General features: G+C 41.8%; 1 protein-coding gene across 1 annotated transcript in view; it reads right to left on the reverse strand.

Moving 5' to 3' along the window:
* Positions 1-18,475, reverse strand: part of SLC12A2 (solute carrier family 12 member 2) — a 157,242-nt gene that overhangs the window by 90,062 nt on the left and 48,705 nt on the right. The window contains exons 3-4 of the mRNA XM_024757167.1: positions 14,149-14,756; positions 13,211-14,066 (exon numbers count right to left, since the gene is read on the reverse strand). Of these exons, the coding sequence (XP_024612935.1) occupies positions 13,211-14,066; positions 14,149-14,756 (1,464 nt within the window). The remainder of the gene's footprint in view (positions 1-13,210; positions 14,067-14,148; positions 14,757-18,475) is intronic.

Below are 18,475 nucleotides of genomic sequence, written 5' to 3' on the forward strand. Positions count from 1 at the left end.
CTTAAAGTGAAGCCTTCCTAGCTTGAAATATTAGAAAAGAGAGCCCAAGAGCCAAAAGAGGAACTAGAAATTAAGTGGGAATCTCTAGGAAAAAAAAAACAGAATGATAGCGAGGGTAAGCCCCAAATCTCAGGTGACCACTAAATCACACAGGTACAGGGGAGGATCTGCACCACACACATACACACATACACACACACACCCCCACGCAAAGAGACAGGCTAAAAAAGCAGCAGCTGAAAACACAGGACACAACAGAGGTATCAGGTACAGCATAGTGGGGATAGAGGACTCAGTGTGCAGTTTGAATCTAGGCAACTTAAGTACCTGTTAGAACAAAAAACAATAATCCTTAGGAGAATACTGAAAAAAACAACTACCCAAAGTTGCTACAATGTGTTATCTACATAGAAGTCTAGTCTTTACCCCAAAATATTACTGAACAGGAAAATATAACCCATAATCAAGAAAAAAAGTCATTAGACATTAACTCCAAGTGGGCCCAGATGTTAGATATGAGAGACAAAGACTTCAAAATAGCTATAATGAACATACTAAAAAATTAAAGGTAAATACGGTATCAGTGAGTAACAGAGAGGGAATCTCAACAAAGAAATGGAAGCTATATTTTAAAAATTAGAGATTCTTAATCTGAAAATCAAAATAATTGAAATAAAAAATTCATTAGATGGATTCAACAGCAGAGTGGAAATGGCTGGAGGAAGCAGTGAAACCCATTAACTTACACATAGAAGAAATTTAAACCCAAAAAGGATCCACACAAAGAGAAAAGCCCCTACGTACAAATTCCTGAAAGCCAAAGGTAAAGAATATATCTTGAAAGCAACCACAGAAAACCAATGTATCATATACAGATGAGCAATGGTATGATTAATGGTTGTCTTATCAGAAATAATGGTGGGCAGAAAACACTGGAAGTGCATACTCAAACCACTGAAAGAAGAAATTCTGGCAACCAGGAAACTGACATCCAGCAAAACTATCCTTTAAAAGTGAAGTAAAGACATCTTCAGATAATAAAAACAAAGAATTTTGTTGCCAGTTGACCTCCCTTACAACAACTACTCAAGGAAGGGAAATAGTATCAGATGGCAACACAGATCTACAAGAAGAAATGGGAAAAAAAAATAAAAATAAAAAAAATAAAACACCATATAAGCATTCTTTCCTTTTTTTTTAAAGTCATAGGACTTTTGTTGAAAACAAAAAGTACAACACTGTATTGCTGGGTTTGTAATTTACACGATGACCAAAGTACTAAGAAAAGTATTCTGTTTTAAGGTTCCTATATTTTAGCTGAAAAAATTCAATATTCTCTGTAAGTGGAACAACCACTGAAATAATGCAAAGAGATATATAACAAGAAAGTAAATAGAATTAAAATGGATATTAAAAAATATCTGATTAGCATAGAAGATGGCAGGAAGAGGATTAGAGGAACAAAAATGGGTATGAAAACCAACAAATAGCAAAATACCACACCTAATAACAGCCAAATCACAATAAATGTAAATGAACTAAAGAGTTTGCAGAGAAAATGCAAGTTATGGTACACATATCATACGATACATGTATGAGACTATCATAAAAACATTCACTTAAATAGAAGATTACTATGGGTGACATAGGAAACTGATTACTTATGATTAGTTATTTAATGCTAGGTGGGAAGAGTAGGATATAAAATCATAATTTTTACATGTATAAAAATGTAAAAGTGTTAAGGATTTGAGGTCTTTAACTTTCTCTGTTTTTCAAACCTCCTATGTTATCTTCTCTTCATAATGATACGGTAACAAACATTTTAAATAAACAAAGTACAACAAAACCCTTGGAATAAATTTTTAAAGTGTTGGTTCTTAAAAGGACTAATACTTAGCCTCTTAAAATGTGATACTCTAGGATGACATGAGACTGAAATTTTCCAAATGTGTAGCTGGCTGACTCTTTTTGTATTGAGATTTAAAACACCATGGTTACTTTGTGCCAGCACTATGCTAGACGGAGATACTGTGACAACCAAAACTCAGGTCCTGTCTCTGCGTCTACTCAAGAGCTATTCTAAGACTGCTATTTTCTGCTTTTTATGATTTTCTTATTTTCTATCTGTATAACATGCTGGTCATCTTTGAATCCACCTCTGCCAGTGTTCGTTTTCCCTTCTAATCTGCCCTCGTTCTGAAAACCAGAAGGCCATATTTGTTATAACTGTGTATAAAGTTTAACTATGTAGTCCCCAAGTGCAGGTGTGCTGAACCCTTTTAAATGAGGCCTTTTTGTTGTTATTGTTGCTGCTTTGCTTAATTACTGAATCAGCTTTGTTTCTAATCAGCAAATCTGCCAAATAATTGGGACTGAAATAGGTGAGACGATAATTTTTCAAGTGCTACAAGCCAAATCTATTATTTCTGGAAACTTACAGGTAAGCCAGTACTAAGAATAATTTATCAGAAAGCTTAACTTCTAAAATAGTAAAGCCTGATTATTTGTGTCTGAAACCATTAGGTTCTAAAAAAGAGAGGTAATATCTCACTCCAACTATTCCATGTGAACTCATGAGGATTCAGACTTACCAGTTAGTACTCGTGTGTCTGACTTCCCTACAGGATTTGTCCTAGCACCTCACCCGTGAGCTTTCACTAACGTGTCTATGTTTAAATCCCGCATCTACCACTCACTGGCTGTGAGACTCAGGCAAGTTGCTATTAGCCTCCGAGTTTGTCCATCTGTAAACTAACTGGTTTGGAAGATTACTGTGCACAGACTACAGACTGCTCCTGAAACATGACAGATGTTGAGTAATTGGTAACATTATACAATTCATTATACAGTTATCTAAGGGTTAAATCCAGATCTTTGACAGGTTCCTATAGTAGAATGTTTCAAAACTGACAATCAGCATATCAAAACAAACAAACAAAGCAACAAAAAACCCCACAACTATGTACTACTGTCATGATGATAACCAAAGTCTGTCTAGGACATTGGTTCTCAAACCTGGCTCTCTGGGAATCACCAGGAAAGCTTTTTTAAAATGGCATGTATATTCTTTGAGAGAGAGGAATCTGTAATTTTTCTCCAGGTAATTCTTTTAGAAATTTGGGAATCACTAGTCCAAAAGAAAAGGGAGACAGAGAGCTAGTTTCAAAGAGATGCAGCCTTACCAAGTATTAGTTAAGTGCTTAGGCAAACCACAACCTTGCAAAATATGACTGCTACTCTACGACCTTCTGAAAACCCATCTCCTCCAAAGATAGATTTGAAGATCAAATACAGATACATGAGTTAAGAGTGCTTTGTAAACTTAACACTTTACACAACATTAAGAAATTCTTCACAGCCTTTGCAATATTAAAGACCCAGATCTCCATTCTCAGACAGAGATAAAATCCACTGATTCAACAAACATTTTATTGAGGGCCTAATATGTTTAGACAACTTTATTTAAGGAAGGATCTCATGAAAAATTAGAGAAAATTTGACTGTTTAATAATTTTAAACTAGTGGTGACTATTTAACATGTAAGAAAAGGAAGGGAGAAATCCAAGAAAGGAGGAATGAGGGAAGGGAAAAGTTCCTTTAAATATCACTTCCCCTGACAGCACTGGCTAACTGATTTCTCTGCGATGAGGGAAATGTTCTGTATCTTCATTGTCCAGTATGGTAGCCACTAGCCAACATGTGGGTATCGAGCACTTAAAATCTGGCTCAAGTAAATACATTTTTAACTTTAATTTATACTTAGTTTAGGGACTTCCCTGGCGGTCCAGTGGTTAAGAATCCACCTTCCAATGCAGAGAACACGGGTTCAATCCCTGGTCAGGGAACTAAGATCCCACATGCCGCAGGGCAACTAAGCCCATGCACCACAACTAGAGAGCCTGCATGCCTCAACTACAGAGCCCACGCGCTCTGGAACCCATGCACCACAACTACAGAGCCCACCTGCTACAACTACAGAGCCCACACACTCCGGAGCCCGTGCACGGCAACTACTGAGCCGGTGCTCTGGAGCCCACGCACCACAACTAGAGAGAAGTCTGCACGCTGCAGTGAAAGATCCCGCGTGTGCAACTAACACCCAACACAGCCCAAAATAAATAAATATTAAAAGAATAAAAAATAAAAAAATTTAGTTTAACAGCCAAATGTGACTAGTGGTTATAGTACTGAAAAGTGCAACACTAGAACATTTAAACATTTACATCACACTTTTGGGAGATACAGATAAGAAAAGCAGAAGAAATTTTAAAAAAACCAAAACTTACTGTGATTCCATTTATAAGAAACTTTCTTATACTTAAATTTTTTAAAAAATATTTTTCTATTGGGAAAAGATCTAGCCATACAGTGAAACTGAGGGGTCCAAATCTTTTCTACTTTATCTTCAATGAACTAAAACACAACTGACATGGGAATTTAAAAAAAAAAAAAAACCAAAATAGCAAGAACTTACATAGTATTAAACTGTAGGACATTGGAATTAACATCAACTGGGAGTCAAAATGGTTGTTGCAAGTTCCAGCCGTGGCTCTGCCAGTTACAGGTCTTATGATTTTGGACAGGTTACTTAGTTCTTTTGTGTCTTAAATTCCAAATGTGCAAACTGGGGCCATCTGCCTGTCAAATGTCCTTTAGAGATTCTAGATGACAATATAAGGTACATAAAAGAGTTTAAGATTCTTCTGTACTACAATAATTTATAAAGAATAGTTCTATTATTCAACGTGTATTGATTGAGGGTCTGCTATGTAGTAGGGACATAATGATAAACAGTCACAGACATAGTCTGCTCCTCATGGAACTTGAAGTCAACTCAAGTTTACTCAAATAACCATCTTAACAAACATACTCCCACTAACTGAAATAAGGGCTCGAAGAGAAAAGAGGTTTGTCCTAGACTGGAGGATAAAGGCTTCCTCTCTCAGGAAATAAAGATTGAAGTGAAATATTAAGACTGAAAAGTTATCAGTGTGGTATGGAGGAGAAGGGAGGAAGAATCATGGATAGTATTACATACAAAGGCACTATGGCCAGAGGAAGTACTGTGCCATTGAGAAATTGAAACACTAAAGAAGAGGCAGGCCAGAACTAGACAATGCAGGGCTAGTTTTAAGCCAAGGAATAACATGATCAATTTTGTTTTAGAAAGATCACTCCAGGCTCAATAGTAATAGGAGGGCATAGTGAACAGGGGAAACCATAGAAGGCTACTGGAGAAAGATATGCTGCAGACTGCTCTAGGATGGTAGCAGTGAGGATGAAAATAATATTTAGGAAATAAAGGTGATACAAAGAACTCGGTGATGAACTGGATGTAGAGAGGTGAGAAAAAGTGTCAAGGATCACTCAGTTTTCTCACTTGTGCAATATGATGAATGGTGGTACCATTCACAGAGACACAGGGCACAGGAAGAGGGCCTGGGTGGTTTTGTTTTCAGAGGTAGAGGAAGAAAAATCGTAAGTTTGTGAGTGTGGGGTGTCCTTTAGACAGGAGACAAAAACGTCCAGCAGGCTCTGGATGCCCAGAACTCACAAAGGTAGTATTAGTAGGAGACAAAATTTGGGGAGCAGTTAGCCTACAGGTGATATAGACAGGAGATATACAGAGAGAGAAGACGGCAGAGGAAGAAGGAAAGCCAGAATCAAGCCTAGAGGATGGCCAGTTTAGAGACGAAGGAAAATGCAGAAGACACTGGGCTGAAAGAGCCGGAGAGAAAGAAGGAAAACTAAAGGAGAGAGTGGTGTTACAGAAGCCAAGGAAGTATCAAGGAGACTTCAAAAGAATATCAAATGCTGCTGGAAGGCTGAATGCTGCTGAGAAAAAACGTTTGCTGGAATTGGTGATAAGGATGGAGAAGGTCACTGGTGACTTTAATAAGAACTATTTAGGTGAGGGGCTTCCCTGGTGGTGCAGTGGTTAAGAATCCGCCTGCCAATGCAGGGGACACGGGTTCAAGCCCTGGTCCGGGAAGATCCCACATGCCACGGAGCAACTAAGCCCGTGCACCACAACTACTGAGCCTGCGTTCTAGAGCCCATGCTCCACAACAAGAGAAGCCACCGCGATGAGAAGCCCGCGCACCACAAAGAAGAGTAGCCCCTGCTCTCTGCAACTAGAGAGAGCCCGCACACAGCAACGAAGACCCAGTGCAGCCAAAAATAAATAAATCTTTTAAAAAAAGAACTATTTAGGTGAAACGATGGGGTAAAAGTCATGCTACAGCAGATGATCAGGGTCCTCATAGGTCCTTTAAGTCTTCCTCCACTGGAGTATAATAAAGCCTGCTCTACCAAGCCACCTACCCACAAAAAAGCCCCAAAATGACTCACACGCTAAACTCTGTTAGAAGCTACATCATTGAAGGAACCAATTCATACCAACCCAACAAAGAACCATCCAGAGGTTTCTAGTATTCTTACTTTAGATGAATAGCTAATTTGTCAGCGTTCAGGAACAGCATAGTGAAAATTTAAGGCAGAGAAATTTCTGAGCCCAAGGGTACTATGACTACACCAGCCACAATCAGCTTCTGCAGAGAGACAAGATTCCACTAAGCTATGTTTGCCTTTCAGACTTCCCCCTTCTTCTAATCAGAAATCCCCAAGTCCTCCATGGGCTCCAAGTTTTTCATAATAGCTTTAAGAAAGCACTACTACAGGTTCTAGTGAAAAATGGAAGAATCATAAATCCAATGGCAGATGATAAATTTCATATTTAATGGGAAACCATTGATATATTTTTAACTTCAGTATTTAAGTAGTTTTCCTCGTCCATTCCTCACTCTCTCACTTTGTGGAGTCAACCCACTAGTTCCCCACCGCTTTATACTCTATTTGAAAAACTACCAGTTCTCATGGTTTTACCTGAAATTTGCAGCATAAAAGCACATTTTTATACTACAAATTAAAACCCATTTTCTTAGGTTCTATTATTTCACAAACCAGTAGCTGCAATTTTATAAGTGTTTGCCCCATTGTAGAACTAATTTGTAGAAATGAAACCCAACTCTTGAGTCCACCTCCAAAACTTGCTCTTCCCAGTCTCCCACCTCTTCATGAATATCGACTCCATTCTCAACAGGGGAAAACCCCCCATCCAAACAGTCACCAAATCCCAACAATTCCACCTTTTAAACATATCCAGCATCTAAACAGCTGTCATTGTATCAAACACTATCACCTTCATAAAAGTCATCATCATCTTAACTAAAACACTGCAGTAGGCTTCTAACTTGTTTCCCAGCTTCCACTCTTACCCCCTTACAGGATACTCTCCACACAGCGTGAGAGTGATGTTTTAAAAATGTACGTCAGGTCATGTCAAGTCTGTGCTCAGAGCTCTCCATGACTCCCTACCTCACTCAGGGTAAAACCCCAAGTCTTCACCACGATCTACCAAGTTCTACACTGTTTGCTTTTCACTATTGCTCTAACCTCCTCCCCTATAACTCTCCTGCTAGTCACTCCAGTCTTGCTGGCCCTCTTGCTTCTCAGTCATGCCAAGCATACCCCAGGCACACTGCCATCTCAAGGTCTTGGTGTTTGCCGTCCTCTGCCTAGTGTTCTTCCCCTCGGGTGTTTTCACGGGCTGATCTTTCACTCCCGTCTAGTGTCTGCTCATGTACCACAGGGGGCTTCTCTAACTCCCCCAGAATAACACCACCCCAGCTATCAGCATCTATCCACCTTTCGGTTTCTTCTCGGCAGTTACACTGACCTATCTGTTTACTCTCTCCTACTGCTAGAATGAAAGCTCCACAAGTCTGTTGTGCTCACTGCTGTAACCCCAGCACTCAGAACAGGGCTATTATTGACGCTCAATCAAGATTTGTTGAATAACTAAATTCACATTCATTTCACTTCAGCATGGAGCCAATGTGACTAGTGCTACAGACTTTACAAACACGTATGAAACATGTAATTAAAAATTAGTGAAAACAAACACACTAAATACATAAGAACCTAGAAAGGCTCTTTTGGTCCTTCAAATTCTGGTCTAACAAGATTGGGAATGTGACTATGAACCCAAACACACATAGAGAAGACGCTGATTACGACAGCAGTGTACAGATTTTTTGCCAGATTTTAAATCCCCAAATTTATCTTTCCTTCTCCCCAGGCAGTTAGTTGGTATATACTTGGAGAATGTGTACAGTCTTACAGGTAAACCAGACTTCAGCTCTGGTGGCATGGGTTTAGAGGGTGGGGCCCCTGGCAAAATTGTGAAACACTGCAAGTTTGTGCCCTGCACAACTATTTCTGATCAAGGTCCCACCTTTACTCATTGCTGGACCTACTCTATTCCTTATCCCCAGGGATGTGACCCATTCTGGTTCCCCCAGGGCGACCTTCAAAGACTCAAGCTCTGTACTGACGTGATTAGTAGTGTGTGGAATTTCTTGTCCACGACTCAGCACAGCGCATTTAGAGCAGCAGCTACACTTGTTTAGTGTTTTAAAGTCCCTGTTAAGCGGGAGGAACTGCCCATCCTGATACATTCGATAAACGAATCTTTATTAACTACCTATTCTCCGTCTGGAGATGAATGAGACACCAGCTCAGATCCTAGTGAAAGAGACAGTCATATTGGTCAGTAATTACATTATCACAAGAATTCCTCCTCTTTTCTCTCAGTTATGTAACCATTCTACTCTCAGGAGGTCAAGATAGAAGTGTGATGTTGGCAACCCCCAACATGTCCCCCTCAACATCCCTGCCATCTCAGAGCAGGTCCACGGGATAGGGAGAAAGAAGAAATAACAATAAAGAGGAGCTACCATGTCCTGGCATTAATAAGAAAAACCTGGGTGTGAATGCCAGCTGTACCACTTTCTGTGAGAGCGGCATTAAGCAATTTCTTCACTTTTTATGACCCCATTTTATCATGAGTAAAATGTATATAAGACTTATTTCTTAGGAATTAAATGAAAAAACCAACAAGTTCAGTGAAACATAAGACACTTGATACAGCTGTTCCCTTGACCTTTCCCTTTTTATTAATAAGAGAGGCTAAAATAGAGAGGCCACATACAAAGATTTGACATACCACCAGCAAAAGGCTCCAAGTCTTGGCCTACGGACAAAACTGCAGTGGTAATGCACTCTTTTCAAACTACTTTAAAATCCAAATCCAGTAGGAGCTATTATGGATTCTCTACCACACACTTTCCCACATTTGATAATCATGCTTTCCATCATACATGTTGAAGTTGTCTATCAAATACTTATTTGTTTACCCCCCACTTTTTACTTTCTTCTTATAGGGGCAGGAATCACTACTTCGGTTTCATTCTTTGAAATACTTAAAAAAAAAAAAATCAATTACTGGCATATCTCTGAAGACTTTGTGCCTTCTTTAAAACACTTTTCTCTCAGCTTCCCTGACACTGCTCTCCTGGCTATTTCTCACCAGCCTAACAGCTCCTTCTTAATTTCCTTTGCTAGTGTTGCCACAATCTCTAGTAGACCTTTAGACATTCCCCAGGCCCAATCCCAGACCCTGTTTCTGTTCTCTTATTTACCCACTCTCCCCAAGTAATTTCATGCACAACTTTAGATGATAAATACATAAATATATATACATGTACATATGTATGTAAATATATATGTATATACACATACACACATATATTTCATATACATATAAAATATATTCTGCCCCTTCTCCCTCAAAATGACTCTTGGACTAAGATATCTTGCAGGCTACTCAAAAGCATTCTTTCTTTCCTCCCCAATCTATATTCCTTCTCCAGCCTTTCCCATCTTAGGCAAAGTACCAACCATCTATTCAGCTGCTCAAGTCCAAAAGCTGGGAATCAGCTTCTCGTTCACTCCCACATCCAATCCACCTACATCCCACTCATTCTGCCCCCAATCCTTACTATCTGTAAGGAGACCACAGTAAAAGCTGCTTCCATTCTCACCCTTCTCCATCCAGCAATCAAAAGGTGTCAAAACAAAACAGATCATGTTGCTACCTCACACAAAACTCAATAACGTCGCACTACCTTTATAATAAAATCTTATACTGGCCTCCTCATAGTTCTTTTGACATACCACTTTCTCACCTCACTATCTTCACAGATTTTGTTCCTTTGGCCTGGAATATTGTTCTGCCCTATCATCAACTTAGCCTTCAGGTTTCAGCTTCAATGTCATACTTTGTATACCCATCACACAGATGACTGTTTAAAAATGGATAAGTTTATACTGTATTTTCTTGCTTTTGCACCTTTAAAATAATAAGGTGCTTTCATTTTGCACTCTAAGTTAAGAGTTGTTTATTACTTTATTTGGTAATACCTAATCACAGTTAAAAAAAAAAAAAAAAGCTTCCCAAACCCCAATTAAAATTAGGTCCTATTATATCCTCACCAACATTCTAACCCTTCTCTTTCATAGCACTGGGAAAAAAAAAAAAAGTTTGTAACTAGGTTATTTGTGCAACCATTTGGTTAACGTATGCCTGAGTATGACAAGAGTCAGTATCTGTTTTGCTAATCACGGCATCATCCCGCAGTGCCACAGCCAGGTGGCCCACACCTAAGAAACTCTTCTCCCCAATAAATATTTGATAAAATGGAGAACTCATGAGTCCTGGCCCTAGAATGGCTGCATAATATAGCAAGACGCACCATGGTTATTTAACTATTCCCCTTCAGTTGGATTTCTAGGCAAAATACTTTAAAAAGTCACAATGCTGGGCAAAAAAAGGAATTCACGTAGAAGACACTATAGTCTTTTCCCCCAACAAGTTTCTGGGGTGCATTTCTTTTACTTCTTTTGTTCTTCCATAGTTCCTAGCACAAAGTTAGATCCATGGTAGATATTTAAGCATTCAGTGACCCAAGCAGACTACATGACAGTCACTCAAGAGCTAAGATTAAATGTTACAGAATTCTAAGTATTATGATTTCACCTAGAGCTACAAGCATCAGAAAAGGTTTTAAGGAGTAAGAGTCAATCTAAAAAGTGAAGAACAACTTTTGGGGATCGAGCCAACCTATACTATCAGGCCTCCCCTGCCCTCCTTCAGCAGTGGTTTATCTATAGCCAGATTTGTATTCCTTAACATGACACATCTCTTTAATCCATTCACTCAATTCTAAACAAAATTATCTTCAAGAGGAGGTTCTATGCTTATTTAACCTAATAAACCTTTTTTGCTGCCCATAAAGGGCCCAAATGGTAAAAGGTAAAAAACTACAAAGAACTCATTACACTACATGCTGCACAAATGAAATTCTGAACATAACATTTTAGATACTACATTCACTGAAAAATGCAGAAATTAGGAGAATCTAAAACTGAAGTCCTAAAGTTTAACGATGTATTTTCTTAAGGGCCAATATAAGATTCAAATGGTAACTATACTAGCATTATTTTGCAGGCACTGAACGTGGGCCTTTGCATACATTTTTCCCCCTCATCTTCAAAATAACTCTGAAAGGTGAGGAAGCTGAGGCTGAGAAGCTAGGTGACTTCTTCAACTACTATACATCTAAACAATACAGGTGTTCTTTTTTATATACTGTGAACTGACCAAAAACACCAAACAAACAAAAACCTGAAAATCTGGAGAACTGGAAGGGCTTTGTTATTGACAGAATTTAGTTTAAAATAACAAAAACATTCCTAGGAAGCATACAAGATCAAGGTATATAATATCCTTCAATTAAAAAAGCTTTTAAGACTTATGGGTAAATACAGACTGTTTTACTACTAAACTACAGGGCTTTAGTGAAATCTGAAACCATCTATATAATATTTCCAATAATAAAAATGCTCTAAAAGGGAAATTATCAGCTATATAATCTGCTTTATGAGAATTTTGAGTTTTGAAAGGAAAATATAATAGATTTGAAAGAAACTACAGGAATATGGATGAAATAAGTGTTTTAAAAATCATTTTTCTTCTTATATGACAAAATACCATAACAGAATGAAAGAAGTAGTATTACCCAAAGCTAAATGATGTCAGGCTTTTAAACAATCAATAAGCTGTAAGGGTTGGGACCGCGGCAATTATTTCAATGAATGTTATGAATGTTACATTTTCAAATACTGGGACAAGTACAGTCTTGTATGAAATGACTGTATGAAGTCAAATAATCATATCCAAAAGAAATTACATACTTTCTGTATTTAAACTTTCCGACACTTCGATCGTGTCAAACTATATGGTGCTAACTCTTTGCATTCACAAAATTCCATCAATGTAGTCTTATACACTTATAAAGGCAGTCTTCAAGTAATCCCAAATCATAAAAAATTATTAATCAAATCTCAAAAGCATCAATGTCATCTCAAAAGAACAAAAAAGAAAAAGATTTTGTACCCTGAAAAAATAAAAGTTGTATGCGGCCATAAAAGAAGAATTACAGAAATCAATAGAGTTTATAGGGATGGTTTCTGTTCACCAAGTATAACTGCTTAGACAAAACCCCAGAAGGTCTTTCTGGACATCCTCCACAGAAAAAACAATTCTATTTCTCTCTCCCTCTCTCTTAGACTCTGCCCCCCGCCTTTTTGATGTAACCCTCTTCCAAAAGGTTTACATTATAAAAGTGGATTTATGCCATTATCAGGAAGAGCTTGTCCCAAGACTTAAGATTTCTATATCAAGATTGCAGGAATTGAGCTTTAATAATTCATACACCACAAACACACCCTGCTAAGATTCTCCCTTCAAATACTAATGTTCCCACTCTTGGGACCCCTAACGGGTGTACATAAGCCACACAACACAACCTTTAAAAAAAGACACGGATGGTAGGTGCTCTCCACTCCCTCCTGAGAAACGTCCTCACCACCTAAACCTCCTGCACATTCCCTTCTCGGGGCCTAAAAGTACAACTGTCATTCAGAGGGATGGTAATTGTTAAGCGTGGGTGAGAAAAAAAAAGCATACACAAGATATATAACTGGATGGGGGAGACTGTTAAATGCAGCCTCTGCGGTATCACGTAACTAGCCTAACCCGCTGCCAACTTTTAAGAGATTAAGTTACATTCCTCTGCAATTCCACCCTTGACAGCTGAATCCAGAGATGCCAGCGAGTTGTGCACGTCCATTCACGCCGCCTCAGCAGACAAGAGCCGGCAGCTACATCCCGCGGTCAGCGCGGACCAGCGGCTGGGGTGGGGGGGATGGCGAGAGGGCTGCAGAGAGGGCCGGGAGAGCTCACCTTTTCTAGCTCATCGTGGAGCTCCGCCAGGCTGGGCCGGAGGAGCTTCTCGCCCAGCTGCGCTGCCGTGTGCCGGTAGTGGTCGATCCTGGGCACGGCGTCCATAGTGTTGTGGCCGAAGGTGCGCAGGTAGTAGGTGTTGGTGTGGGTGTCATAGTAGTAGTGCTGGTGGTGCCCACTGCCGCCGCCGCCGCCCGAGTGCAGGCTGCTCCCCTCGCTCAGCACTGTGTCCCCGCCGTTCTGGAAGTTCACGTTGGGCCCGTCGCCTCCGATCCCCGCTGCATCCGACATGCTCTCGTCTGCCGACGAAGAGGCAGCTGGGTCCACGAAGTTCACGCGGAAGCGGCCCTTGGCTTCCTCGCTGCCCTTGGCTAGCCCGCTTTCGCCGCTAGCTTTCCCGTCCACGGTGGTCTCCCTGGCCCTCGCCCCAGCGTTAGCCGCCGCCGCAGCCGCAGCCGCTCGCCCGGCATTCTCGGAAACCAGATCCACCTGGAAGCGGCTCTGGCTCGGGGTGGGCCCCAGAGGTCTGCCCAGCCCGTCACTGGCCGCCGCGGCGCCCTCCCCGCGGACCCCGCCGCCGCCCCGGCTCGCAGTCGCAGCATCCTCCGGCACCAAAGGCACTGCCGTGCGGGGCAGGTCCATCCCGGCGGCGGCCAGCGCGAAGCCTCGGCGGGGCCGCGGCGTTGGTGGCTCCCGCTGCAGCACGCGGGAGGCGGGGCCCGCGACTCGTCCGCCCCTCAGCCCGCCCAGCCGCGGTCCCGCAGTGGCGCGCGGCGGAGGCTCCCTCGGCTCTCGGCCAGTCCTGGCTCCTGCGCTACCCCACTCAGGGATCGCGTCCGGCCCGTCCACGCCGGGCCTCGGGCAGCATGAGCAGCGCGATCCGGGAGCGGCCAAGCGCCGCCTCGCCGCCGTAGCCGGGAAGATCTCTGCGCCGCTACCTCCTCTTCCGTCGCCCTCCTCCCACCTCTCCACCTCCTTCCCCCGCCCCGCTCTGCGGCGAAAAGGAGCGGGGCCCCCCGGCCTCCTCCCTCTCTCCCCGCCCCTGGGTCAGCGCGTCAGTGGGCCGACGGCACAAGCCACGGCAGACCAGGCTGCGGACGGTGTCCGGCCCACCCAGCCAGAGAAAGGGCACGCGGGCCCTGCCTCGGCTCACGCCGACTGCTGATGCTCCGGCGGCGGCTCCGGAGGCAGTCGCCCGCTCGCTTTTTTTTTTTTTAAGTTCTAAGCTCTCAATATGGGGCTGAGCCGGCGAGATCTCGCGAGATGCTGCCAGGGCTACCGGGCCGCTTCCCCTGCGGCACGTGGTACCCGAGGCGATGCAGGAGCGGCGGGCTGCCCTGAGCTCCTGCGGGTGATGCCGGGGGCTATCCCGTCCGGACCGCAGGTGCTTCCGGAGTTGCGGGCAAGGTGCGCCTCCCGGGGAGGCGCCTTCCCCGGCGAGGCCTGCTCGGAGCACCGGCCCGCCGCGACTCCCCTCACTCACTCCAGGCCTGAGCCTAGACGGAGGCAGGATTTCCTCTGTGCTGCCTTTGAGGCGTTTACCTGCCTGGCAGCGTTAGATTTGCATAACCAGATACTAATTCCAGTCGTGATGCATTGAGTGTATCCACATTTCCTATGACACCTTCATTTTAAAAGCTGTGATGTTTGAAGGTGAGAAGGGAGCCTAGTTGTGATACCGTATTGTTTCAAGACGATTTTTAACCGGAGGCATTTCCAAAAAGCATAGAAATGAATACACTGAGAGCAATAACTAACCGTGGAGCACTAACCGGGAAGTTTCGACGTGGTTTAAGTTGTGAAGAATCCCGCCATTTCAAGTAAAACAGAAAGGTACTTCTTCTGTGCAGGCCTATTTTCTCTTCTTTAAAAAATAAGGGAATATAATTACTTTGTAACTTTCTTAACGGTAGAATCCATTTTAACCTAAATTCTACCCACAGCCCTACATAAACAGATAACCATGAATGGTTTCTTCCATCACTTGTCTTTTAGTCTTGTATTGATGTTTACGTAATTTTAAATTTTATTAATGGGAATAAACACATCCTTTGCTGAATCCTGGAAGCATGATCAAAGAGAGGCAGAGTTTGCGGAACTGTTTGGAAATACCACCAAGAAAGATGCAACCAGGCAATTTTCAAAAAATTGTCCTATCCGTGATTTTATTTGACATTCACAACTTTTCATCTCAGTTTATTATCTCTGTTGTAAAGATGGAGAGAGGAAGGAACCACTCTTGGATCATGGAGCCACAGTTTTTAAAGTCCCTCATGAGCTGTAGTAATATTAGAAAACTAGAAGAAGCCAGAACAATCAGGTGGTCCTTTAGGCAGTACAGTTTCTACTACAAGATTGCTGCCTTAGTAGTTGATGCATGTGGTACCTTTTAGCTCCAGAGCTAATTTGGTGGCTGTGGGTATTCAACATTCATTGATCTAAACAAATAGTAAGCACCTACTATGAGGTGCTCTGTGTTATGGGGATATAGCAATGAGCAAAACAGACAATCCCTTCTCTCGTGGAGCTCATAGTCTAGCGGGAGAGGCGATAAACAAGATAAATAGGTAAAATATGTAGCATGCTAGTAGTGAGTGCTAAGGAAAGGGGAATGGGATATGTGTGTAAGATGGAGGTGGTAAAATTTTTCGTAGGATGGCCCCAGTGAGAAGGTGACATTTGAGTGTGGAAATGAGTGATGCAAATACCTGGGAAAAGAGTGTTCCAAGCAGAGGAAAAGCAAAGGCCTGAAGGTGAGAGCATGCCTGAAATGTTGATGGAATTGCATGTAGGCCAGTGTGGCTGAAGCTGCTTAAGGGATGGGGAGAATCAAAGGTCAGAGAGTTTAGGGGTTGGGGACATGACAGTCCAGAATGTATAGCACCTCTTTGGCTTTTACTCTGAGTGGGATGGTATGTTAGCTTGGGCTGCCTTCTCACTGTGTCCTCACATGGTAGAAAGAGAACTGTGATGTCTCTTCTTCTATAGGGCACCATTTCTATCTGATCAGGGCTCCACCCTTATGACTTCATTTAACATTAATCACCTCATTAAAGGCAATATCTTCAATACAGTCACGTGGGTTAGCACTTCAACATAAGGATTTTGGGGAGACACAGTACAGTCCCTAGCAATGGCAAGTTATTGGAGGGTCTGAGTAGAGGAATGACATGATTTGATGATATATAAAGGATCAGTCTAGCTGCCTTGTTGTAAATACACAAGTGGGTAAGCAGTGGTGACAAAGAAAAAAGCAAGGGGATGTGTTAAGAAGTATTGCTGCAATCCGGGAAGTGAAGGTGTGGCTTTGACCACTGTGTGTAGCAGTGGAAATGGGAGGAAAGTGGTCAAGCTCTGAAGTGGAGGCAATAGAATTTGCTGATGGATGTGGAGTATTGTAGAGAATCCAAGAGTTTTGGCCTGAGCAACTGGAAGAATGATATTGCTATTTTCTGAGATGTAGAAGATGGTGAATGGAGCAGGCTTGGGTTGGAGGAATATCATGAGCTCAAACGGATATGTCTGTTGGAGGAAACAAAGAAATGTATAGTAATAACAAATAATAGTCACTCATAAACGTGTGATGGCAAACCGAGAAGTTCTAGGAGAGGAATATGGTACAATGAGAATGCAAAAGAGAGGGACCAAACTTAGTCAGGGAGGAAGTGACTCTTCAGTGAGGTCTGAAGGATGACTAGAATTAAACTATAACTTTCATAGGGGTTTGAGAAAAGGGAAATACGGTGAGCAAAAGGCCTCTTGGAATGAACTTGGTCAGTTTGGTTAAAGAATAGGGATTAAGGGACAAGAGTAATAAAAGATGAGTCTATTCTAAAAGCCCTATAAAATGGGTTTCCAGGAAGATTTGGGGTGGGGAGCACAAATGATCAGATTTACATTTACTAAAAGTCTCTCTAGTTATTATATTGCGGGCAGAAGATTGGAGAGGAGCAAGAATAAGTATGGAAAGTCGGGATACAATTTCAGTAATCTAGGCATGAGCTGATAGTAATAATAGTAGCTAACATTTATAGGGAATTTATATCCTGTATACTGTGCTAAACTCTACGTTCATAGTCTTATTTAATTCTTACAGCAACACTATGAAGAACATTATAGTATTATTCCTATTTTTACAGATGAAAAGCTTGGTTAAGGAAAAGAGTTTAAGAAACTTGTCTGAGGTCACTCAGCCAAAACCAAGATTTAAATCCAGGGAGATTTCTCCACTAATCAAGCTATAGGAGTTTGGATTATGGAGGATGCAGGGAAATGAGGAAGGGGAAAAATTTGAACGATATGGTACTTAAGATGTAACTCAGAGGACTTGGAAATGGATTGAAGGAATGAGGGAAAATGAAGGATAACGAGTTTTCAAACTTGTTCACCTGGAGTTAGTTGGCAGTGACATTAGTGAGGAAGGACATTCTAAAGCTAGGTTTGAAGATGAAAAAGCTGGTCTGGGGCATTTTGGGCTTTGAGATATCCAAGTGGAAAATTAAGACAGCATTTGGCTACATGGGTCTTGTGCTCAAAAAAGAAGTTTGTGTGAGAGTTCAGATGTGAGGGTTTTCTGCAAATAGGTGATAGTAACTGACACCATGGGCATGAATACGGTCACTCAGTAAGATGGAATAGAGCAACGCCATGCAATAGAATGTTGGAAGCGTTCTGTATCAGTGTGGCCCAATACAGTAGCCATGAGCCACTTGTGGTTTTTGAGCCCTTGAAATGCCTAGGGCAATTGAACTGAATTTTTAAATTCTGTTAACTTAAGTTTATTAAACAGCCCCATGGGCTAGTGGCTTCCATATAAAACAGCATAGGTATAGAGTTCAAAAGAAGGCCTAGGGCCCAGACTTGTGTGATTCCAACATTTGATGACTAGATTAAAGGAGAAGTGGCCTGAGATATGAGAAGAAAACCAGATGAAGGCATTTGCAAAGTAGGATCAGCTGTGTTACATTGGGCCAAGAGGTGGAAGAAGATGAGAGGTGAATATATATTGAATTTAGTAACATATATTAGCCAACATAATGAGAGGGTAATGAGAGAGGGAGCAAGGGCTCCAGGAGATAGAATCAAAGTATGCATGTGAAACTTGTAGAAACACTGTCAGGAGAAGTCTCGTGTAGTTCACTGCTACCAAACATTTATCAGATTTACCGGTTGTCAATTTAGAGACACTCTGAGGAGAACAGACTTGTAAGGGCCACGATGGAGGAGTAACCCAGGCATTTTGCTCATCTTCCCCTTTTGCCAGGA

The sequence above is a fragment of the Neophocaena asiaeorientalis genome, unplaced genomic scaffold (genome assembly GCF_003031525.2).
Source record: "Neophocaena asiaeorientalis asiaeorientalis breed wild unplaced genomic scaffold, Neophocaena_asiaeorientalis_V1.1 scaffold149, whole genome shotgun sequence".
Lineage (NCBI taxonomy): Eukaryota > Metazoa > Chordata > Mammalia > Artiodactyla > Phocoenidae > Neophocaena > Neophocaena asiaeorientalis.